At 44.6% G+C, this 26,053-nt stretch overlaps 1 protein-coding gene across 3 annotated transcripts in view; it reads right to left on the reverse strand.

The window, feature by feature from the left end:
- Window positions 1–343: 343 nt before the first annotated feature.
- The window catches only part of SH3KBP1 (SH3 domain containing kinase binding protein 1), a 312,729-nt gene continuing 287,019 nt past the window's right edge, over window positions 344–26,053 (reverse strand). For all 3 annotated transcript variants that reach the window (XM_054581126.1, XM_054581125.1, XM_054581127.1), the window contains 5 exons: window positions 13,163–13,272; window positions 9,599–9,727; window positions 5,886–6,157; window positions 2,332–2,395; window positions 344–1,368 (listed from right to left, as the gene is read on the reverse strand). In XM_054581126.1, the coding sequence (XP_054437101.1) occupies window positions 1,327–1,368; window positions 2,332–2,395; window positions 5,886–6,157; window positions 9,599–9,727; window positions 13,163–13,272 (617 nt within the window). In that variant the 3' untranslated portion in view covers window positions 344–1,326. The remainder of the gene's footprint in view (window positions 1,369–2,331; window positions 2,396–5,885; window positions 6,158–9,598; window positions 9,728–13,162; window positions 13,273–26,053) is intronic.

A 26,053-nucleotide genomic window follows, 5' to 3' on the forward strand; every position in this document is an offset into this window, starting at 1 on the left:
GCCATTAAGGGACCACCACCCCCAACCCCCAAACAATCTTGAAACACAGTATGCCCCTTCTTTTCAGCTGAGGAGGAGAAAAAAGATACATAGACTAAGACTGAACTGTTCATTTGCTACAAAGATAAAGCAGACAAGCAAACACCAGTTTCCTTCGGAGGGAAAAAGCAATTCAAAAAAGGCCAGAAAGAACCAATGGCTACATTTCACCAAGAGCACCCCTCCACTCCCTTGCACCTAAGGATGGGGTTAAAAGAGAGGGAGGTAAATGACAGTATGTGAGTACAGTTGAAACAATAACACACAGATAACCCGGTGCAGGAAATAATACAACTTCCCCCCCTTGTTTTGATTTGCATTTTACTTTTATTTATTTTTGCTTTAATAATGCATATTCTGTTCACGCAAAAGGTGCAAAGGACAGGAAGCAGGGGTTTAACTTGGCTGATGAAAAATCAAGCAGGGGTGACATTTCTAGTTTCATGAACAACCTAAAACTAGGAGAACCTAAAAGTTGCCACAGAGCACACCCAACTTCACAGCTGTCTCCTCTTAGGACCTTTGGCTAGGGGAGAGAAGCTTTGAAGACAGTGGCCTCTAGTGGACTTTGATAAGTGGCTACAAAAATTTTCTTTGAATCATGGTAGCTGCATCACAAAAGTTCCAATCAAGAGGGTGGTAAAAAGAAGGCACAGATCATTGCAAATACCGATTTTCTCTCTTTTTGTAAATATACCATCACATATAAGCTAAAGTTGATCTCAGGGTGGAAGGGGGGGTTGCTGGCAGGAAAAGGAACAGCTTGGATCTAAAATTGCATATGTAATAGACTCCTAGAGGGGACATAAAGCAAGGCAGCTTTCCGCCTGCAGCAAAAGAAAGGGACACTCGCTCCAGACTATGTGTAATACAAATACTGGGGGAATCTGTGACAAAACACGATTAAAAAAATCATAAAATTATAAAGCTTGTAAACGAATAATCTGAAATTACGTTTTATTAATGGAAAATATCATCAAAATAGTACCACTATGGACTAAACTGCCTGAGTTTTCATTTCGCATTAGATCTCATAGTAAAAAAGCCTTTAGCACAATTTGCTCTGTTTAAGTCACAACCAGTGCCAGACCCAGGACTATACCATGGGAAAGAGTCTCCTCTTGGATGGAATTTGTGTTGTGCTATCAAGACTTTTGTGCTAATCTTTCAAATAGGGAAATAGTGAGGCAAATCTTTAATCTTTTGGCACAAAGTTATTTTGGCTGGGGCGGAAAATTTGAGTCTTGGACTCAGGATGAATAATGCAACATTTCATTGATCAAGTATTCATTTTGATTGAAGAGCTTTCTTTATGTCATTAACTTCCATCTATAAAGAAAAAAAGAAGAACCAATACAATGATAATGAATTGGCTGGTTTGATAGAAGCTGAAAAATAACCTGGTTGACTGAAAGAAAATCTTAGAGGCAAAATGGGTAAAATGATATCTGAGTAAGAGTTGATAATGATAACAGAAATGCATAGACATGAAAGAACAGGCACACAGGTGCAACATGCTAGGAAATGGTGGACGTTTTAATTCTCAGGCTACCAGCATCCAAAATTTGTCAAAAGCAACAATAGCTGGCTTCCTGACCAGAGGGTGGAGCAGGCTGTCCTGACACATGGGACCACCTGGCCGTGCTGGGAGGCAGCTGCGGTTGCGCCAGCGAGCTGTCTGTTGGCGCCCCCCAAAGTAAGGACAAGCAGTAGCCCATCCTTTCTTTAAGCAGCATGATCCTAACCGCCACCAAGAGCACCAACTGGATGAAAGCTGAAAGTCTTGCTTTGGCCATTTGGTAACGGCTGAATTGGATCAGAGGCTGGAGGGGCACAGGGCTCTGACACCCTGGCAGGACTGACACAACCAACAGGGAGGAGGGAAAAGATGAAGAGCAAGTGCCGAGTGTGGGCAGCCATGGTCCTTGGAGTCCCAATGACTGCACGACAGCAGCCAGCTAGCAATGGGGTCTCCCCAGCGCCATGTCCTCAGGCAGTTACTATGATGAGGCCTCTGGGAACCAGGGGGAGCTTTTCATAGAGGAGATGTTTCAGGTAAATTCCAAGTGAGAAACCCAACCGGAGGCACATTTACTAATGTCTCCCTTCCCCAAAACTTCCTGGGTCCCAGGAAAGGATGTGAACTGAGCCTATGAAATTGTAAGAAAATTGCCACAGGAAGCATGCCTAAATATGCAGAGAAAACAATTGCTTATTTTCAAAACAAAGCCCTGATGCCACCCCATACCCAGCTGAGCCTCTCAGGAGGCAGGAGGACCCCCAGGGACCCACCTGCAGTCGAAGTCGGATTTTCTTTTCTTCATCCAACTCTGACAGTAACTGCTTAATCTCTCGTCTGAAAAACAAACAACCAGGAAATGAAACAAAAGCCCAGACTTCCCCAATAAGAGATAAGAAGAATCTTACCACTACAAAATCCATCTGACTCTTTTATAAAAGACATGAACAGAACATCGTTTTCTTTGCATTGTTATTGCTTAAAATTTGTCAGACACAGAAAGGCTTGCCATTATTCCTGGGCTCCCAAAATATGTAGCTATCCAATAGTAGGTCTGAAAGGACCTTTGAGATCCCTCAGTCCAAGCTTCTCCAAAGAGAAGATGGGAAAACTGAGGCCTAGAGAGGTGGTCCGCTTACTCAATGACCGGGCTACAAGTATCCAGGCTCGAATTCTGTTGTCTTCCCTCTTAGCCATCATGACTGGAAACTAACTAGCCCTTTATTATAGAATCAGTTGTTTTTAGATGTACTTACATGATAATTTTCATTGTAGACATTTTGACCATTCCATATACATTTCCTTCATTTTCCCAGAATTTTAAATTAATAAAAGGTTACCGGTATGTTTTCATGGATTCTCACAAAATCCTACCAATAGCTATATCTGAAAGCTCAGAGGTAAAATAACTAAACTAATGAATGATATGGTAGTCATGTCATTGAGAAAGTAAAGGACACACAGTCTAATGACGAAGTAAATGACGAAGTTAAACAAAACTAATCATCTTGCAAACTCAGGGCTCTATACTTAGGACACTGCAACCATCCCAGCTGCTCAGAGCTGTACTCCATTTTAGGGTATCAAGCACTCCATTTCACATGTACACTTTTACAAACTGGATTGGAAAATCAAAAAGCAAGCATTGTAGAAACAGCACAACAAATAAGGTGGAAGTTATATTGCATTGGCTTGCTTAGGAAGAGCACCAGTGATGGTTCCTACACTTGGGCTAGTGTCCCAACAGTGTTCTCAACACATTGGGTTCTCTGATATTTACCAGTGTGATTGGTTACTGTACAGGCAGAACACAGAGATATTGGGGGTTTGGTTCTAGACCACCACAATAAAGCAACCAGTGCAATCAAGTGAGTTGTAATCTTTTTGCTGGCGGGGGCGGGGGGGGGGGTCTTGCTTTCTATTTGTAAAAAAATGCAACATCTGCGAAGCTCAATACAGCAAGGCACAATAAAATGAGGCATGCCTGTATTTATTCAAGCACATGCTCTACACCACTATCTCAGTGGGCACTAGTTAGGGCTTAGGAAAGATGTAGAAGGTGAGGTCCTAAGCAAATGGCAAGACTCTGGGAAGGCGATGGCAGGCAAAGCCTCGAGTGGTCTAGGTCCAGGTGGGGGGAAGTTAGTTGCAGAAGGAGGTGCAAAAACAGTCACTAAGTCTTGACCTAGTAAAACAGGCCACTAGTCCACAAGGAAGAAGGAAGGTGGGGAATTTATGGAGGAGAGCCGGGACAGAGAGGAAGTGAGAACCAGCACGTTTAGGGAGGAGTGGAGTCGGCACAGACTTGAGCTGAAGGCTGAGAAAAAGGCGACACCAAGAGCTGAGGAGACTGATGGGAACCCAGTGCCCTGGGCATAAAGGCCAGGCTGAGGAAGGCTGCAAAAGGCAGGCCTTGGAGAGGGGCCACTGTGACGTGTGGATTCAAGATGTTGGCTGGGGAAGGATAATTCCAGCCAACTATGCCCAGGCTTCACAGTGGAGAGATGAACACGGGGTGGAGCAGACCCAAAGCACTGGAGATTTTGCAATCAGATGCAGCCAGTTTCAGACATTCGGGAAGGTTCCAAGCACCTTGCAGAGGACCTCATGGGCTGAAGCCCTGGGTCCAGGCTGGTCTGACCCAATGATGGTCCTGTTCAGAAGGTCGAGAACCAGTGCTCTGGGATATGCTGGGATGTGGGGTCACTGTCTAGGCAGGGAGCCAGTGTCCCCTGGACACAGATGGGGCCTTTGGGTATGCAAACCTGTAATGTGCAGAGCCAGATAGGAGCTGGGGACTTTAAGGAGGTAGGGGCAGCATGGCTGGCCCCAAGAGACCCTGTCTAGTTGCAGCCTGCCTACCTGCATAGGTATCTGAGGGGCCCCTTAAAGGTAGTCCTGCCTGAGTGGACCAGAACCTGAACAGAGCCACAATGCTCAAAGTGAGTTCCACAGAACACTCATCCTAGAATGCTCTTGGTGGGGGAAGCTCTATGGTTAAGTACAGTTGGGAAACACTGCACATGCTATCCTCTCCATCTTCCCAATGTACAGCAGGGCTCTGAGCAGTCCTTCAGAAAAGATATTCAGTTTGTTTAACCCAATTATTCCACAAAGTACCTGGCTGCAAACACTTCAGGGCCCTCCAGCGCTGCGTACAGGCGGATGCTGGGGCAACTGCCTCAGGGTATGACTGTGGGTCTCTAACTCCATCTCCCGCCACCACCCCAGGCAATTCTCCATCCAAGAGGCCAGGTGCCGGGGATGTGCTGACCCACCACCCACTGGGCTTCTGCGTGCCCATGAACCTGCCGACGCTGTTCGTTCCCTTTGCTAGAGTGCTCTGCTCTTGGCAAGCCTACATCACCTTTCAAAATCTTACTCAGGAAATACTTCCTTCAGATGCTTCCCCCCATCAACCCCGCTCCAACAAGAAAGAGCTGGTTCCTGAACTCTTAGCCTCAGTTTACTCAGCTAAGTACCTCCTGACTTCTAACCCTTCAACCATTTTTGTCACTGCATACAGCATCCTGGTTATGCCTGCTAGTTATTTTCATTTTCAGATCTTTTTCCCCTTCGAAGGGCTCCTTGAGGGTGAGAGATGTGGAGAGAGCATGTGGGTGTGTGGGCATGCACAGAGAGCACTTCAAGGCTCATGGGGAGAACACCTTGCTGAGTATAAAATCTTGGGTTTAAAGATTCCCTATGCCTTTTCATACATGGCAGCCCCTAAATGCGAGCCAATTACTGAACTGGGCAGCTAACTGAAGAAATTGCTATTTTTCTGATGCTAGAGGAAAAGCTAGCTGTTGCGCTGATTAAGAAGTGGCACATGTGCGTCCTGGCCAAGTAGCTCAGTTGGTTGGAGCATCATCCCGTAAACCTAAAGATCGCAGGTACAATCCCTGCATGTGGTCTGGGTACATATGGGGGACAACCAATCAATGTTTCTCTCTCTGCCCCACCCCTGCCCCTCTCTCTAAAATCAATAAAGATATATCCTCAGGTGAGGATAAAAAAAAGTGGTGCATGTGTATATTGTATTTTATGGGCATTTAAAGATCTTTCCTTTCAGCGGCCTGCTGGGCACATCACTCCTTGTAACCACCTCCTCCCTGTATGCCCCTCCCCTTGGCAGACGCAGTTACACAGGGAGCTGAGCCCAGAGAAGCCTCTCAGGTTCGCACCCACTGCCATGCCCCGCTACCACCATCGTGGGGAGGCCGGCCCATGCTCCAAGGCAGGCTGGGACCCAGGCTTGCAGACTAGGCCCTGGCTCAGCAGAGAGTGACCCAGAGGCAGATGAAGAAGGGACCTAGACACTCACTTCTGCTGGTCCTTCATGGTCTCAATGATGCTCCTCAGCTCACGGATCTGCGTCCTTAGCTCCTCCACGGTCGCCTGGCTGCTGGCCACAGGCTCCATCTTTGGTTTTCCTTCCGTGCCGAACAGAGATGGGGAGTTGGCCCTGTGTCCAGCTGTTCCCAAAGAGGACGACAGGGGGGCGGGTGCCGCCGAGGACAGAGTGGCTGGCCCACCACCACCACCTGCAGCCATGGTCCCTGGCTTGGGCGGCAGGGGTGCTTTGTTGTCAGACACCTGTAACAAGGGAGGGCATGGAGGACTCAGGCCAGGGATTTGTGTTCAGCAACACCCCACCTACATCGCTCCCCTCACGTTCCCCCATATGCTACTCGCTCATTCTTTCACCCACAAGCCCCTAGGCACCCCCCTGAAGTGCCTTCCCCTGTATGTTTTGACCACCTTTCTGGCCAGGTGGTTCCCATCTGTTTAATGTACACGTCCAGAGACCCACCTGCTTGCTAGGCTCTGAGAACTCTGAGCAAAACATCTTCTTGACCCTCAAGAAACTCGGGACCCAGAGAGGTATAGATAGACAGAGGAACCAACCCCCTGCAGATGAGGGGGAAGTCCACACACAGGGAGGGAAGCACGGGGAGCCACAGAAGTACACGTCTAGTGGGCAGAGCCAACAACTGAAAGAGCGAGTCGGGCCAGAGAAATGTCCAGAGGAAGAGATAGCCACGGGGGTGAAGAGCACAGAACTAGAAGAGAAGATGCCCAGTGATGGAAGCTGGGGACTTTCCACACTGAAGAGGTGGGGAAGGAAGGGAGAGCCCTTGAGGACGATGATAGAGTGGTGAGAAAAGGGACAAAGCCAGACAGGAAGAGGAGCCTGGGTCATGAAAGTCCCCTGCAGGAACTTCCAGAAAAAAAATGGTTGGATAAATGGGTCAAGGGTGCTGACAGGAAAACTGGGGGAGCCCACTTGGGGGAACAAGTGAGACTGAAACCTGACTAAGGCAGTCAGTGCCCGACTGAGAGGTGAGGGGTGTGGCATGCAGGTTTAGAGCTCTTTCCAGAAACTTGGTAGAGGAAGGAAGATGGGAGAAAGAGAAGATTCATGCAGAAGCCTCAGGAGGAGACAGGACCAAAGAAGGGTTTTGTTCACTCTCAAAGATGGGGGAGAACTTGAGTTGGATGATACCATGAGGGGAAGGGCCCAAGGGGGCCAGGCTGGAGACAGAGGAGACAGGTGAAGGAGGCTGGATGGAGAAGTGTCCTGAGGAGACCAAGAAGGCACATGGCATGGAACAGGCATTGGGTGCGTGGCAGGCCTAGAGGAGGAGGCGGCAGCAAGGGAAGGTGAGATGTAGGCAGGTGGGGAGGGGAGGATATTGGGAGGTGAGGGGGTGAGTGACAGGCAGAAGTCAAAGCTGGTGGTGACGCTGGGCCACGCAGCCAGAACTCCCTGTAGCAGCAGGCACCCAGGGCGGGAGCCAAGGAGGGCTGGCATGGTGAGGAGGCAGAGTCTGGAGTCAGACTGTGCTGGAGGGAGAGACTGGGCAAAGTAAGCCAGAGGCAGATGGGCCAGCATTCCCAGACTCTCTGCTTGCCTTTTCTCTGCCAAGTTCCCATTGAGGAAAAGCACTTTCTGCTGCCAGAGATAGCAATCAGCTATCCCATGCTTATTGTTCGTAGGAGTTATAGTAAGAGGGAAGAGGGGCCGACATTTATGGAGCACTGGTCACATGCCGGATGTCGGCTAGACAATTGAAACAAGGATCAGTTGGCACACGCATTTGACGGAGCAGGAAATGGAGGCTTAGGGACGTGGTTGAGAAATTCCCCAAGTCTCACAGCTAATAACTGGCAGAGCTGGGACTCAACCCTCTCCCCCGTCAGCTGGACCCTCAAGCCCGGTACCAAGACTGTGGCTGACCGAGTCTAAAAATTCATACCCTCCTTTCTTTATTTTCTTTGCTCCTTTCCTATTCCCGAGTTCACACTTTTTCACATTTCGCATCCTGCATCCTCCTGTACCTCCCTCAACCCCACACTGACTGACTTGCAGGCATTTCTCGAAGGAATGCTTCTCTGAGCATTTCGTACGTGACCCACTCCCCAGGCCCATTTCAGCTAACAAGTACTTTCTAAAATGCTCACAGAACATAGGTCACCATATATCTTCATCAAATTAGTCCAAGTGGAATTTCTAGAAGCAATAAACATGACATGACAGCTGTGGGGAAGTGAAATAGGCTAACAGGCTGGAACTGTGAAAATCAGAACCATGAAGTGCCACTGCCCACCAGTAGATGTCACTGTAGAAACACCCCAAGGATGTCAGAGAGGTCAGAGAGAACACAACTATATGTGCTTACACACACACACACACACACACACACACACCCGCCCCACCCAAAGAGTCTAAATCCAAGTTCTGCAAATGAAATCCTTTTATAAATGAAGAATGCTTCACTTTTGTGAGTAATTATAATTTCTCTCTTTTATGGGATTATTAGTTTTGCTTACTGTAACAGATGTTAAAGAAAATATACACATGTACAGTTTTAGATCTATGAGAGGGAAAATCCCACATAACTTTTGATTTCTCTGTGTTAATTCCTGCTTCAAGTCATTAAAAATGACTACAGTTTTCTACTTTTAGACAGAAAGTAGTTGCAAGCAATTGCAGAAAATAATTTCAATCAGCTCTGTTCTCTTAGCATAAATTTCAAAATCTTGGTTCACATTCACAGGTCAAGCAGAACACACAATGGCTAAACAATGTCTTCTTTGCTTCTCACAAGCCAATGACTTCAAATAGCTATACCATTCCCTGGGCATGCAATGAAATTAAAATGTTTCTAGACTATCAATTTATCCTAATAAATGAATCCAAATCCTCTTTTAAGATACCACTATTAGTTATTCAAATTCATACCAACCACAGTTTGTGAGACCACCAGTTTTGAACATAAAAGTCAAGATCTGTGGGCAGCATTTAATACAGTTAATATATTCTTTCTAGACACCTCTAGGCTTTTTAAGTTGTTGGTTGTTGAGACGGTGATCGTGTGTGACAGCATCTGTGGATATGTGGTCGATGGTATGAAGGTGAGAGCAAACCACAAGACAAAACATGGGAAATCATCAATCAAACTTGTATCTCAGACATTCTGCCCAGTTTTGAAGACTCTAACTTGCCTCAGGGATTCTGATTACTAAAGTAATCACTGTCATTAAAGAATGACAAAAACTTGCATTGTCTGTTGCAATAGACTAAATGTTATTGTGTCCTCCCAAAATTCTTATGTGGAAATACTAACTGGTTGTCATGGTATTTGGAGGTGAGGTCTTCGGGAGGTAACTAGGTTATGAGGGTGGAGCCCTTGTGAATGGGACTAGTGTCCTTATAAAAGGGACCCCAGAAAGCTCTCGCACACCCTTCCTGCCATGTGAGGATCCAATGAGAAGCCGGCAGTCTACAAACCTGAGGAGAGTCCTCACCAGAACCTGTGGTGCTGGCACCTTGATCTCCGACTTCCAACCTCCAGAAATGTGAGAAATAAATTTTACTATTAATAAGCCACCCAATCTATGGCACTTTGTTATAGCAGGTTGGACTGACTAGACATCTGTTTATCCTTGTTTGGTTTATGACTCGCCAGAGCATACATGAAAAGGCAGGGATCCCGTGCTGTAGGGACACCCTCACCATGGCTGGTCACTCACTTGGGATATGGTAACAGTCTTTGAAGTTTTCTTTGACGCGTCCACTCCTCTGTGTGCAAGCGAAACGTGTTCCTCTTTATCTTCTTCGGGACTTGGGGAGTCAAAGATATCAGGGCTTGAAAGGGAAGACTGGATAAAGCCAAAAGAAAATGCTCTTGTCAGAATTACACCTTAGCTGACATAGCTTTTGTTAACATAATGTTGTATGCTTTTCAAAGCACTTGACACTTGTATTTTGTCGCCTCATTATAACCCCATGAGGCAGAAAGTGTGCTATTATCTGTGCACTAGAGACAGTGGCAGAACTGGGACTAAGAAGTCAGATTTCCTACACCAGGGATCTTTCTACTGATGTCCATGGGTCATTTCATCCACGCAAGTATCCATCATCCAACTTTTCCTGTTCCCTCCATCCCTCGTAGCCTCTGTCCTTTCTGTGAGTAACATTTGCTACTACGTGCCAAGCAGTGAGCTTGGTACTGAACTTAACAGTATGCCAGACACGGTCCCTGCTCTCACAGGGCTGACAGCCCAGTGGGGAAGGATACACACGTTGAGAGGAGGCTGCCTCCAATGTGCCTCTCTTCCATTCCCTCTTTATCCTTTTCCAAGACCACCAGATCAGCACAGAAAAGTGCCTAAAAGGACTCCCCTAAGAGGAAACTGTTTCCAAGGGCAAGGGGTCACCAGGCGGATTGGTGACCAAAGTTTCTATAGCCCCAGAGTGAAGCCTTCCTGCCAGCACAGCAAGCCCCCACCTAACTTGCTACCTGCTGCTAAATCTCTGCTCTCATTGCTATGGACAATCAACATCCAGTTTGGACTCTATCTTTGCTATGGCATATTTACAGAATGGCAGCATCTTTTGGTAAAATGTGGAGTTAACATTCCTATCCTTCTTTCATTGTGAAGATCTAAAAGCTGGATGAATGTGAACCAATTCACTGGAATTCATTTGGTCATAAATAATTATTGTGCTAGAATTTTCCTAATTTAGGACAAAGCAAATGAAGGCAAGAGTTCCCATAGCAAGGAAATTTTTGAAGGAAGACTCATTCAGAGATTGCTTTGGGTGACCTCATATTCAGCTTTCCCTCTACGCTTTCTACCCCCATAGCAGGGACACAGTCCTATATAGAATCCCCACTTGGTGCCACTGTAGAAAAACCCTGCCTACAAATACTGTCTGCTTTCTTCTGTGTATCTACTTGATAAGGTAGAAACCTAAGATATTTAAGAAATTTGTAAGCAAAGTTTTAAAATTAAAAGGTCTTGTTTGTTAATCTTTATTTAATCTGAAAATCCCATTATCTAGAATAACATCCCCCAACCAAGCTTTCTTCTTAATCTAAGCTCAATTGCTTAACAACCTTGTAAAGCCCGAATCCTTTCATTCTGAGATTTTATTTAAAAACCCACTTTCCTCCTATATAACCTATGGTCCGTGACCTGCCAATCAAAGTTTGCTCTTTGAATTCTAGGAACATAAATAGCTCAAACAAGGATGAGAGGCCCCATAACTGGTGCATTTCCTCAGTCCTTCCGTCCAATGGCCTTTTAGGATTATGTCCGTGTCCACTAATCCCATTTTGTAGGTATGAAAAACCTACAGGTGCTAACTGGAAGAAGAGTAAACATGAATTCACTGTACATGATGGATAGCAATGAACAGAAGAGGGTACAGTAATTCTACTTCTGTAAAGCACAAATGTATCCTATTGTTTTAAGCCTGTAAATAAAGTTGTTTCATATTAAATGCCAAACTCTGAGTCACTGTGCCATAAGCTTCCTGTGGGCAGGGACCACGTACATCACGTTCCCAGCTGCAGCCTTGGTATCTGGCACAGAGAGCTGAGCCCGTAGGAGATAGATACCTATAAATATTTGTTGAATGGGTGAATGAACAAATGTGTAGTCTAAAAGCAGAGCAAAGATGAGATGCCTTCACCTGGTCCCCCAAAATATATACAAACTCCCAGGCATGGGATGTATGAGCCAAGGGTGGGGTGGTAGATGGTAGTTTGAATTTTTCTGTATTTAATCCTGGATGCGCCAAGGCCTTCTAGATTCGTAGGAAAGAATTTGGAGGGAAAACAAAAATGATGAAGGATCTATAGAGAAGCTGGGAGGTAGGATTAAAAATGTAAGTACAGAGATACCAAGAAATAAACAGCTTGTGTGTCTATGAGGCGTGTTAGGGTGGGTGTGGAGAGGTGACAGGGAAAGGGGAAAGAAGGTGGTATTGACACAGTAGTCTCCATAAGAGGGAAAAAGCAAGCCACTTTTCCAAGACTTTCTTCACAAAAGGCGTCAACACAGAATTAGGTTTGTTTCATACAAGAGGAAAAAAAGGACAACTCGAATCACACTTCCAGGCTCAGAAGACAGGAGAGAAGAGGTTCAAAGAGGAGGCCTTCTTTTCCTTCTAAATGATGACTGCTTAGGTGGGGTCAGTGATGAGGTGAAAGGAGAAAGTATCCTGGAAAGCCTGCAAATGGTTCATTCCTTGGTGTATCGGGTGAAGGTCATAAGGCCGTAGACTTGCATTCCTAGCAAGGGCAAGGCAGTGTCATACAGAGAGACAGATTGATAGGGAGAGATAAAGATAGACAGGCGCACATACACCGCTTGTGGAAGCATCAATATTTTTGTACAATGGGGTTCACTTCAGTGTTTATAATGAAGAATCGGAAACAACATAAATGTTCAATGACAGTGCACTGGCTAGATAAACTATCATCTCTTCACAAATTAGAATACTGGGTAGCCAATTAATGCGATGTTATTGAAGAAGGTGTAATGATTGGAGAGAAAGGTGCACAATATAAGGGGGAAAAGCACGTTCCAAACACTGCATACTAAGTGACCCTTTTTGAAAAAACAATTTTACACATACAAATAGAATATTAAGTACAATGTAAGGATACAGCAAAAGGCTAACATTTTTTAACTCTGGGGAGCAGGATTACAACTAATTTTCTGCTTTATGCATTTCATTGTTTAAATTTGGCACTATAATGTGTTATGGGTTTCCAATGAGAAAAGAAGTTATTCAAAAGAACCCAAACAAAAAGCTTCTACAGGTTATCTGGAGTATTCTGACTGCTGTCTCCAACATGAGCGGGTGCCTCATACGCTTAAAAACAATCTCCTAAAGGTCTGCGTAGGAGAAAGGCTTGCCGCTGCCAAGCACTGCCTAGTGGCAGAGCTTTCTTTAATAGTTTTGTTTTGTTTATAGACCAAACCAGCCACGTTCTCCTTTCCCACCATAAAGCATTACTTTTTTTTTCTTACCAATTTCATTTCAGGTTCAAATGAGAATAAGTCTGGAAGGAGAGAAAAGTGGGAACATGGAGCGCCCTCCTGGCTGGCAGACACACAAAGAACAAATAGAAATGCTGCTTGATTCTGTAAGACTCTCAAACCATTTTTTGGCTGACGGTGTATCTCACGACTTTTCTCTCCCACTTGTCCTCAAAACAGCCACTTGCAGAAGAGTCCTTAGCTAGAATCTCTCATCTTTCTTGCATTTGAGCTGTAGAGAATTGAGGAGGAGACACTTACTGATGTGAGGGACTGGGACGGAGGCCGCCGCCCTGTGGCTTTTGGTCTGCTTGTGGTTGGGTGACTCAGTTTCTCAGTAGATGATACCACGGAGTCAAAACCTTCTAGGTCTAAAACAAAAGTAAAACAGATTTTTAAGAGCAAAAATAGGAGTGAAGAAAGGTTCTCATAACATGCCAGAAGCACCTCTTTTCCTTAACAATCATCCTTTATGCCTGGATTACATTTCATCCTCTATGAAGGCTGTAAACACGACTCAGATGGAATGAAGAATAATTTCCACGTCAGTATAACAAGATAACATGGAGGAGAAAGATGATTCTTCTTTCCCTCTTCCACACCTATATTCCTAAATCTTGAAAAGCTACAGAAAGAGTAAAGGAGGAATCCTCTTTTTTCCCCCACAAATTCAAGTTCATTTTGGTAGTAAAATATTAGTGCAGGCTCATCACAAAAAGTAGTTACCAGTTATCATGAGGGACAACATCCTCAGACAAGTGAGTGCTGGTCATTGATTCCAAAAGACAAGAGAGCGCAGCCTCCTCCGCTGGCTGTACCACCGTACTCTGGCCATCAGCTCTCACCCTCAAGTTAGACCATAATCTCCCTGAGGATGCTGGGCAAGCTTCTATTTCTCCAGATAACTCACAGAGCCTGCCACCGTTCTCTTTCCAGAGGCATCACTCAACAAAGGCATCATCTTCTTCAGTCATCAGTATGCTCATGCCGTTATGATCAGGCAACTACTCTGCACACACACACACACACACACACACACACACACACACACAGAGCGCAATACCAAGGCTACACCAGTGAGTATGATGGACATGAACCTGCCCTCAGACACCTCGTATCTCTTTGACTGATGTTTCAGACGAATGTATTGTAGAATCATTCAGCCAGATTGATACTATACCTGGCATGTGACCAGGAGGAAGGCCTCTGCCTTGACTTTGCCACCATCTTCAAGAAATGATCAGGCCAAGTGGTTACCTTGATCTACAGAGTTTGAGAGATTTACAAATGAAGTGTACATGTGTATGAGATGCACAAAGGAAAAGCTGGCAGAAAGGGGCCAACCCTGAGACTGGGTTTTTGCTTGTGACTGGGGCAACACCATCTCTTCCTGAGAAGTGTACTGTGTTCCATCTGCTATGCCAGGCACTGTCTTCCCAAACCAATCCCTGTTCTCCCTTTAACACAGCTGCAGTTTTGTTTCAGGACAATGTGCCCAGGCTGTGATTGGTCTGGAAGTGGCCATGTAGCCCAGTTTGGGTCGCTGAGAAATAAAGGGAAGTCTACTGACATCCTCTGGGAAAGAGATGACCTCTCTGGCTAGAGAGTGCCAAGTGAGTGGAACGCCATTTGTGTTGCTGCCCTTTCTTCTTTCCTGTTTGGGATGCTGTGAATGAGCAAGATGTCTAGAGCTGTGGCAGCCATCTCACGACCTTGAAGGGAGGCTGGCCAATGTTGTTGGAGATCTTGAGCATGGCAGAGCAGAAAAATGGGAAGATCTTGAGTGACCCAATGGACCACCCACCAACCCTGGAATAATCTAGTGCCCAGACTTCATGCCACGTGAAATTAATAACCCTCTGTTATTTCAGCCAATTTTAATCAGATATTCTTTTTTTTAAAGATTTTATTTATTGTTAGAGAGAGGGGAAGGAAGGGAGGAAGAGAGGGAAAGAAGCATCCATGTGGGGTTGCCTCTCGCATGCCCCTTACTAGGGGTCTGGCCCACAACTCAGGCATGTGCCCTGCCTGGGAATCCAACAGGCGACCCTTTGGTTCGCAGGCCAGCACTCAGTGCATGGAGCCACACCAGCCAGGGCCATCAGATAGTCTTTATATGCAGTTGAAAGCATCCTAATCCATAACTGCAAATCTGCTGACTCAGGACAGAAAAGATAAATTATATGCGTTTTTTTCCCTCCTTATGTTAGGGAGAGCTCTTTTGTTGATGGTTATAAGTGGTCTGGCTGTGTGATGTCTTTATTCTGTTAATAACTAGGTAGGTGTTGCCTGCAAATTATTTGTTTCGGTGGAATACACAAAACCAAGCACAAGTCACACTGATCAGGACAAATCATTATATTACATCTAGGGTTATATCGAGTGACTTTATTGTAGCACCTGGTGAATGAATAATTAGTCAATAAACTCATTTTATAAGGGCAAAACAAGTATAACCAAAGGCTAACTATCTGTAGAGACAGTACGAAGAAGAATATTGGTGGTGTTCAGAGGCCAAAGTGGGAGCCAATCAGCACCCAGAACCAGAGGGAGACCACTAAAGGGCCCCACCTCACAAACCTGCTCAGCAGGGTTCAGGGATGGGCTAAGGACCCCACTGCTGGGTGGGCCCCTCCAGAGCCAGTTCACTTCCCTGACCCTCTCAGAGGCCTTCCCTTTTCAAACATCTGATTTTCCTAAAAGGCTTCCTTCCTGATCACACCCCAGGACTCATCTCTACTAACTCCACGTTGTCTGAAAAGGAAATTCCCTATTACATGCTTGGATTGATGCCAAAAGCCACCATCTGACATTAACATCCTCCCAAATAATTAAAGTCACTTTTTCTCTGATTACAAACGTAATACATGCTCACTGTATAATTTTAAAAAACATAAAATGGTGACAACGAAGGAAAGTCAACTATAATCTTACCACGCTGGTACAGCCACCATTAGCATTTCGGTATATTATCCTCCAGCCCTCCAGGCTTTTTCTATAAATAGTCTAGTTCATACTATATGTAGCATTGCATCCTGTTTATTTTATTATCATAACATGGTACAACTCTAAATTTTTTCATAAGCATTTTGATCATTGTATAATCTTCTACTGCGTCATAGTTCATGATTTATTGACTCAATCCCTTATTATTGGATAATTCGTTTCCATACCATTTCCCCCTCCAATTTTTTTTATTATAGAAGAGCGTCCACCAATATCTTCGCATGCACTCTGCATACAATGGGTTTAGCAGGTGCTTTATGCCAGGGGGTCCCCAATCTCTGGGCCACAGACTGGTACTGGTCAGGGCCTGTTAGGACCTGGGCCGCACAGCAGGAGGTGAGTTTGAATGTTTTGTGCTTGAATCGCCACCACCCCCGTCAACCCCTCCACCGCAGGTCTGCAGGAAAACTGTCTTCCACGAAACCAGTTGCTGGTGCCAAGAAGGCAGGGGGCCACTGCTCTGTGCAGCTCCCAAACAGGGAGCAGGAAGTAAGGCCCAGAACAGGGAGGCCTGCTCAGGGAGAAGGGTTGGTTGTGCAGGACAGGGGGCACAAGGAGGGCAGAGGAAGTCTGAGAGAAAGGAGAGAGGACATGAAACTGAGGAGCAGACGCTCAGCAGGCAGTCAGGGGAGGAGGTGGAGGACAGGGCCGTTAATGGTTCCAGCAAACAAGGCGCTGCAGAGGGCCTTGGCTGTGTGCTATCAGGGGCTGGGAGGGACCACCTCTGTCATGGCTCTGTCCAGGAAACAGAAGCGAGCTCTGGAAGCAAAACCTGAGCACAGTGAAATGATTACAGCAGTAGATCAAAGTGGTGACGGAAGGCTTGGGTGATCGGTGACAGGTCAGAAACACTGCAGCCGGGTTGAGAAGGAGGCCTGCCAGGTGCCCCAGCATGCAGACTGGCACGGGAGAGCGGTGTGGCCAACAGGTGGAATGGCCGCGGGTCCCCTTGGGATGGGCTCAGGACATCCACTGCTGTGCAGGGGCAGACAAGTTCATGTCCAGGAAACATCTGCTAGGCTCCGGGGAGGATTCCATCTTTGCTTCGCACCCACCCTCCTGAAATAATTAAGTGCCCCTAGGAGTTGAAGGTTTGATGGCATGTGAGATGGTGGTCTGTCTTAAATCACACTTTCAGAATGACTCAGAGGTGGGTGTCTCTTTCCCTGCACTTAGACTGTGAGCCCTAGGAGGGCAGGAACTCATCTTTGAGCTCTCAACGTCTAGCACATTCCTGGGGAAAACATGCTTAATATTCTGCAAATGAAGGAACAAGAGAGCAACTGAACAAGCCAATGAATGAATGAACTAATCTCAAGAAACTCTGATTCCAGGGCTGCAGCTTATGGAGGTGACCACTAGTGGGATGTGAGGCGGCAGCTCAGAGTGAAGGCAGCATTCTGTGCCATGGCTGCAGAGCCAGCTTGGCTGGCCCATTTCATTTTCCTGGCTGAGGTCTGCACTGAAAAGACCCGCACACGCTGAAGCCTGGCTACACTTAGCCAGTGTCTCCACGACAGAGGGCCAAGAAGACTGCCTCATCCGTCACTCAAGAGGGTCAGAGTACTGCAGGGGAAGCTGCTCTTCACTTCCTCCTGCATATTCGGATCTGTTTACCTTCCTTCAGTTTGAGCTTATATAAAGCACTTTTTGGAAACAACAACTAGACCAAACTGCCAGAAAAAGAAAGACACACCAAGTATGAGGTCACTTGCTGAAAAGGGAACCTCAGACCCTGACCTGCAATGTCCTTCTGATTTCTGACAGTGAAGCGGGAAACTCTTCAGTACTGTAACCTAACGCTTTCATGACTGTGACCATGGTAGCTGAGATTAAGGCAGAATTTCCATGACTAACCTATTGTGGTGCGAAGAAAATGTCCCAATTTCCACGGTGGTTTTGAAATGAATCAGGCTGAAACTTGATAGGCGCTTTCTCAGCCTGGCTGAGAATTTTTCCTCTTAATAAGAAAAAAAAAAAGTTTTAATGCCCATAAGCCAATCCAAAACTATTGAACTGGCAAATGGTGGGTATTTTTTTAAAAGTCAGTTTCATAAGGAAGAGAGGTTCTTGGCTTTTGTGATAACTTGGAAGACGAGCCCTCTGCAGACATACGGGGATAATTCACATTGGACACAGAGTCGGCTTGGAAAGGCCTCCGACTCTTCATGCCACATAGAATGGCCCATTTTCCATGAATTTCAGTCACACCCTATTTAGTTCAATTAGAATATGTGGGCTCATTTTCCACACATGGGAGGGATGATACCAGTGACCACAGGTGACCTAAAGCACATGCACTGAAAGCACAAAGGAGAAAGAGTCAAAAGTCTGAGACAAGCCAGCTGTCACCAAAGGAATTATTTGTGAGCTCTTAAATGGCTCTGTTTATTCATTGTGGCTCACTACTCTGGCCTCGAGAAAAAGCCCTGGAATGGAAGATTCCTTCAATTGAAGCCTGTCAACATCACTGCCTCCCAGTACCTCTGGAAGCCATTCCTGCTCCTGCATGCCCCTGTCAAGGGTCACTAAAGTTGTGGGACTTCTTGCCTGGAACCTCTGTTTAACAGATTCCTCACTCTAAGCCCTATACCGCTCCACAGGCTGCCAGCAGGGATGTTAAAGTACAGATCTGAGTATGCCTCTTAGCTGCTTGAAGTTCTTCCCAAGTCCCCAGGAAATCCCAGTGCCTTAGCAGGGCCAGCGTGCTCGTGGTAATGGCTGGTGCCCACCTCTCTCTCTGCCCCTCGGGTGGCTTCCTCCCCTCCCTTCTCTTCCCTTCCCCTGGGGCCACCAAGGCTTGGCTCCCTAAAGTCTAGCTTGGGTGCTCCCCTACTCACCCATCATCCCAATCTCAGCCTTTAGCAACCTGAACTGACATTCCTTGGTGACTTACCTATCTCTCGCATGAGCCAGGGAGTATACTGCGGCTGTTATCCCTGTCTGTCCCAGGCCTAACATCATTCCTGGCTTGAAGTGAGTGCTCAATAAATGATTATCAAATAAATTAACAAACAGCCATCTGGGCTTCAGTTTTTCCACCAGAAAAGAAAGAGAATTATCTGAGCTATCAGCTTTGGAGGGTTATTCTTTTGTAAATAAGAGATTATGTGAAAATTCAAATCACCCAGGTAGAATTTTGTTTTCATACATCATTGATGGAGTTGTGGGATTTGGGAACAGAGATCTAAGAGTAAAGCTAAATCTTAATTTAAAAAAATATCTTTGTTAAAAAAAATTAAGATTGAAGATGTGAAAACCCTAAACACACAGGGTTGTAGGGAGGAAATCTCACCCTGCACATAAATCATGTGACTAGCATGCAACATCTGTGCTGACTACAGAGATGGGCCCATTATTCGGGTCAGATGAACACCTGCGTTAGCTGAGTCACCAACTGAAAAATTCTCATTTGAGCAATGATCAGCTTCTGCAGGAAAATAAGCCCTCCAAAATGTGTGAGGATATAGCAGATTAGCTGTCGTGTGTTCATTTGCAATCCAGGTCTGACGTTTGCAAGATACAAGCTGCTGAGAGCAAACAGGTTTGAACTACTGTTCAGCCACCTTTTACTCCATGCTTTACACATACTCGCTCATGTAACCCTCCCTAAAACCCAGGCCCTGTAGGGGCTGCTCTATTCCATAAAGGGAAACAGGCAAGGTCAGAGGTTAGACCATTTGCTCAAGGTCACAACCAGGAAATGACAGGGCCCACATTCAGATTCGTGTCTGTGGAATTCTTTCCACTACAGAGAATTGGGCAGACAGCAGGGACATTTGACCTTACTTCTCTTTCAACCAATGGTGAATTCTGAGACTTGTTTCTACATCGAGAACAAGAAAAGATACTAGGAAAAGTAATTTTCTTTGGCGAAGAAACAACTGTATGCTCTGATAACAAATTCCCTTTTCCTAATTTATTCAAATGTTTTAAAAGGACTGAAAAAAAGAGGCTGGCTTCTTTAAAGGAAATCTCTGATAAGAAATGGAAGGAGTTAGGCAAGTTAACTGAGACTGTTTGGCTATTCAGTACCAAGTAATGTTTACATGGAAACTTAAGGCACTGGGATTTCATGGGAACTTGGGAGGAACTTCAAGCAGTGAAGCAACATACTCAGATCTGCACTTCAACATCCTGGTGGCAGCCTGTGGGGTAGTATGGGACTTACAGTGAGGAATCTATTACAAGAATAAAAGAGGGAGATAAGGAGTTTATTTGCTCATCCACTTAATCAAACATTTATTAAGTCTCTATTGCATGCCAGGCATAGTGATACTTTTGAGAATGAAAGTAATCGCTCTAAATCAGCATTATCCATTAAAACTTGCTGTGATGATCGGAACCTGCTATATCTACATTATCCAACATGGTAGCCACTAGCCCCATGCGGCTAATGAGTGCATGGACTGTGGATAAGTGTGATTATTTAAACGAAATTTAAATAGTCACTTGTGGCTAGTGGCAACAAAGATCTCTATCACAGCCCTACATCATAGTATTTCTTCTCATTCATGCTCAGTCCATTCATTGAGTGCACATTTACTGAGTGAGAACTATGAGCCAGTGTCTGCGCTAGTCATGTGGGGGGGACAGGGTGGAAAAAAGAACCATGGTCCCTGCCCCATGGAGCTTCCGGCCTTCTGGGACACACACACACACACAATTACAGATTCTGCTAGCTACTATGAAAGAAAGGTAAAAAGATAAAATTAGCAATGATAGCATGGGGACCTAATTTAGATCAGTGGAAGGGGGCATGTGTCTTCCTGAAGTCTAGCACTGAGGAGAGGTAAAATGCTTCACGTGGGTGGATAATAAGCCATGTTAAGGCAGGAAAAGCAACTTTTCACACTTGTCAGGCCTTTACAAACTGCACACTATAGGCTCAAATTTGCTATGCAAAAGGATTTAATAAGTAATGTATTTCTTTTATTGGAAATAGTAGTTATGCTGTTATTCACAGCAACGTAAACTGCACAACCTTTTTGAGATGCCATTTGGCAATGCCTATCGCAAAAGATAAAGGTGTACACCTTCAGATAAATATTTCACTTCTACAAATTAACCCACAGAAATGCTTATATAAGTATAGAATGATATATTTATGAGGCCAGTGGTCTTCTGACTGCTTTGCCAGTGTACCTTCTAAAATAATTTTGAAAACCTATGAACCCCCTTCACACATCTTAGGTTGACATCTAAAATTTTGTATATGTTTTAGTCACAAATGATATAATTTGCTATAATCTAAATATTGATATCTTAAAATATAACTATGATGTTGCTCTCTTAAATACATTCAATATGCATTTGAATACCACAGCAACATAACAACCACCATAATCCATTTAAAAAGATCATGAATAAGCTTTTAACAGTTGAAAATTCTGCATCATTTCTTTCCCCTCCTTGAATTCATATTCCATCATATTTTTACTGCTGAATTTTAATCTAATTTAGTATATTTTTGTCCTTCATTAATCATTTTTATGCTATAAAATGCATATAAATTGAAATTTATGATTTTTTATTTCCTAAAATTATAAGACTCTAAGTGTAAAAATTAGTTTTTCTTCTGAATTGGTTATCATTATAATTATTACTAGTATATGAATGACCAAAACATATGTATTCACACATATCACACATTTTGATAATAATTTATAAGCATAAAAAGGTAGAATTTTATTGGGTTCCCTCCTCCCAGATACTTCATGCATATTACTTAGCACTAGATTGACATGGTTTGGCACCAACCTATTCCTATTTTTCATTTTATAGTTGTAAGTGCCAAGAAACTTTGTTCACATAAATAGAAGATGGAAATGGAAAGAATTTTGTCACAATGTCACTCAATTCTTTGAACTCCTTTCAAGTTATATACCACAACTCAAGACAGCCATCTAGCATCATCAAGAACTATTTTTAACAGTCTATCAATGAACAACTCAGTAGGGATCTTCTTCAGTTTTGCTGGAAGCAAAGAATTAGAAACCAACTGATTTGTAAATGGATTTTTTTTGTCCAGTCGATAGAGTCACTCGGCTTCTCAATTCCAGCACCAATCTTAGAACTGTCTCATAGTTTGCACCAGGGGTTTTTATACCCTGGACCTGGCAAGAGATTGGCTGTGCCATGTAAAATAGGAGAGGGCAACTGGGAAAGGGGAGAAGGGGAAGCGCCGTGACACCAGGGCTCTCAGGAAATAAGTTTGAAGAGAGAGCACACAAGAAGACAGGCACTATTTGTGGCCTGAGAAGTTTCCATGGCCCCAAGGTACAGGTAGTCTGGTTTGTAGATCCCTGTCCTAGGCTGCTCTTTGCAGCATTGCTCCTAGAGGACTGATCATGGCAGAATCATACAATGGAATATTGTGTAGCCTTTAAAAGTATAAGGCTGATCTTTGTGACTTATGTGGGAAGATGTTAAGCATATGTTATTTAGTACAAAAAACAATGCAGAACTGTATATATAACATGGTCACAAAAAAATCCATCTATCCAATCATAGAAAGATTTCTAAGTGTTTATAACAAATTAACAGTGATTATCTCAGGGAGAGGCTGTACTTTCTAACTTTGTGTTCTTTTCCTTTTTTTAAAATAAGCACCTATTCTCTTTGTAATTGGAGGAGTGGGAGAAACTCTTTAAAATACACAACTGAGTAGATTGTGTATGAAATCATTGGTTTCAGACACAGCTATGACAATCTTAGTGATGCCCTGGCCAGTGTGGCTCAGTTGGTTGGACTGTCATCCCGTGAACCAGGGGTCACCAGTTCGATTCCCAGTCAGGGTACATACCTAGGTTGTAGGTTTGGTCCTGGTCAGGGCATACACGAGACGAAACCAATCATCACATCGATGTTTCTTTCCCTCTCTCTTTCCCTCCCACTCTTTCTAAAATTAATAAGCATATCCTTCAATGAGGATAGAAAAAGAAATCTTAGCTGATTTATGTTATGTGTTCAAGAACTTTCCTAATTTCCAATAACAGTATTCATGGTAAGAATGAAGGTTCATGCCTGGTGCTTCTATCTGAGCTACAGCTATACCAACTACCAGGCCGAAGCGCCTGTTTTGTGTCAGCCACGTCACATCATTATATCTCAATTTTATAACAGCCCTCTAAGGCAGGTGAGCATTACTAACCCTGTCATGTAAAGGATGAAAGTGAATCTCAGAGTCACTCATCCTAGAACTTGCAGAGCTACTATTCAAGTCCAAGTGAGCCTATCTGAGAACCCATGATTTATTTGGTATACCACACCTTTTCCTCCATGACCCATGGGATTATCCTGCCTCTCTATGAGGGTTTGCTCAAGGAAATCAAATTTATTTAGGATGGCAAACATCCTACCCTTTTACATTTCTCTGTAAAAAAAAATTGGGTGAAAAAATCCTAACTAGTTTTTTAAAGGTGAATTAATAAGTATAAAACTTTAGAAAAATTTCTTCTATAACCATTATACCCATACCTGTTAATAACTTAGACTTGCACATGGCCAGCAAATCTTTTATAAGGAAAAAATTTTAGACCAAAGAAAGCCCAGATAAGACCTTAAAAAGGGCCAAACAATCAATTCTAGGTTAAAGGAACTAACAGAACTAAAGGAACTAAGGTAAAGAGACAAAAGAATAAGCTATTTCATCTAAAAGAGGATTCAGGGAGAGCAGTTTTCTCAACATCCAGGCAACTCAGCTAAAAGAAACAGATTGAGAGAAACAAGGACGCGAGGTTGACCTGGGCCCCTTTGATCATTTTATCCAAGCCCCTGGTTTAAAGAAGAAAAACCAAAATTGAAAGAGGTTTGAGGCCATGCCCAACGGTTTGCTACAGGGGGAGGTGCGACCAGGCTGAGGGCCGGTTTCCTTTTAGGGAGCAAGACACACAGGACTTTCCATCTCAGTCAACAGCATTCTACTTAGACAAAGAAGGGGCAGCCTGACACTCAGAAAATTTTAATGCACGTGTGAAACAACAACATCCTAATATCCAGAATTACACGGAAGCCAACATTTATGCTGAATACAAAACCTGAGGAGTCATTGCCTATCAGAAGCCTAGTGCCCATTTTACAGCCTTGGGAGCGACTGGCACCTCCAGGAAATGCTAGAAGGGCTGGTGGGCCCCATCCTCCAGCCCAGCAGGAAGGCAGAGGATAGAGGTACAAAGCATTTAAAGTGCCCTTAAAAATCTGACATTCCATAAGCGATTTTAAAAAATCACAAGCAACTGTGTCTCTATAAAAATAAAATCACCTGCTAACTGTACATTTCTGGGTGCTGAGAGCTGCCAGAGCTTCAATAATCACCTCTCTCTGGGGCCTTTTCTTTGCCGCCCCCCACCCCCCACAATCTCTGCAGACAAGGACTGAACCTGTGGTTTTCAAATGCCACCTGAAGAACTGGTATGTGTCCATGAAAACCTATCACTGGTTATAAAGAGAAAAAGAAGGCCAACATTGTGAGTCTCCCAGTAAGCTAAATGTGTGCAATTTTTTAAAATTTTATTTATGTATTTTTAGAGAGAGGGGAAGGGAAGGAGAAAGAGAGGGAAAGAAACATCAATGTGTGGTTACCTCTTGCGCGCTCCCTACCGGGGACCTAGCCTGCAACCCAGGCATGTGCCCTGATTGGGAATTGAACCCGCAACCCTTTGCTTTGCAGGCTGGCACTCAATCCACTGAGCCACACCAGCCAGGGCTAAATGTGTTCAATTTTTAAACTTGGAGATTATATCCTTTCTACCAGGCGATGGCATTTGTTTTTTTAAACTGTGCTTAATGAGTGAAATAAAAATCAGCACTCCTTCACATTTAAAGTGTATTTTGTTTGGTAAATGAATCTGTGAAATTACAAAGATTATGAACAACCTCAGGGACAGATGACTCAGGCCTGGGGACACAGAGACAGCATCACTATAGGTCACCTCGAAGCTAAATAAAGAGGCTTCTTCTGGCTCTTACTCTGGGTTCCCTGTTCCCTTATACCTCATCTTTAGCTTGTCACCACCAGATCTAATAACCTTCTAATGGGTCCCACCAACCTCACTCCTCAAGTACTCATCACTTTTCTCATGTACTGAGTCAAAGTTGGCAACAGGCTGAGAAGACCAAGGCCTCTAGACTACGCCTTAACAAGAGCCTATGGCTAGAGAAGGGGTTTGATAACTCAGCTTTCCTCCTTAATAAAGTGTACTTTGTCTCTAATGCTTTTAGTATCACAAAGGGGCACTTGATCATGGTTTTCTGGCAGGTGGTATATCCCTCTGGATATTTACAAGTCAAACAGAAGCCATAACTCGGCCCTGCCAATGTGTGAGCCACAGGCAGTGGGTGGAGGGGGCGCTACAGGCCAAATAAATGCCCTGTGCAACCAGAGCTGAACGTCACCTGTTTTCTTCTTGCCTCCACATTCATACCCAGTTCAGAGGCCTTGGCTGAGCACGCTGTGGACGTAACAAATGTTACTATATGAGTGTCTTTGCTGTGCTTAGACTACTTAAACCCTCTGCATGTGTGTTCTCAGAGCTATAAATGGTCTCAGCATGTAGCAAAAGCAGAGATGCTCAAGCCATTGGGCTGAAGGAAGAATTCAGGGGCCCTGACCACAGAGAGGCAGGCAACCAAAATCCCAGGGGAGGATATGCGACCTCTGCACACAGGTGAGCTTCTGAGCCAGACCACGAACGCAAGTGACTACTTAGCACTGTGGATCTCTCCAGGCCAAGGGCCGCCTGAACTGAGCTTTGCTCTGCACCCAAATGTCCCTCCGCTCCTCTCTCCTGTCAGTTACTTTTCCTCAGCAGGCTGATGGCTGTAGGTGGCTCAGGCAGCATGGCGCTGTTCACTCTTTGTGGTTTAGAATAATTCACACCCCCAAATACTCCTATGAGGTTATGCAACATTTATCATTGTCTCCTCCCTTTGATTTTTTTAATCTCCATCTGTGACTCTACAGTATTCATGAGACTTTTCCTACTGGCACTTTGAATGTTTGTTGCTTTTGCGCTTATTGGATGTGATGGGGTCAAAGATGTGTGTGGAACCCGTCAACCTAAGTACATTAGTTTGCCTTGAAGGGGGCCTGCCCCTGCTGCCCCGAGGGGGGCCAAGCACACAGAGGTGAGCACCTCACTTCCG

Source organism: Pteronotus mesoamericanus, unplaced genomic scaffold, assembly GCF_021234165.1.
Source record: "Pteronotus mesoamericanus isolate MK-2021 breed Mesoamerican mustached bat unplaced genomic scaffold, CSHL_Meso_final contig_65, whole genome shotgun sequence".
Taxonomy (NCBI): domain Eukaryota; kingdom Metazoa; phylum Chordata; class Mammalia; order Chiroptera; family Mormoopidae; genus Pteronotus; species Pteronotus mesoamericanus.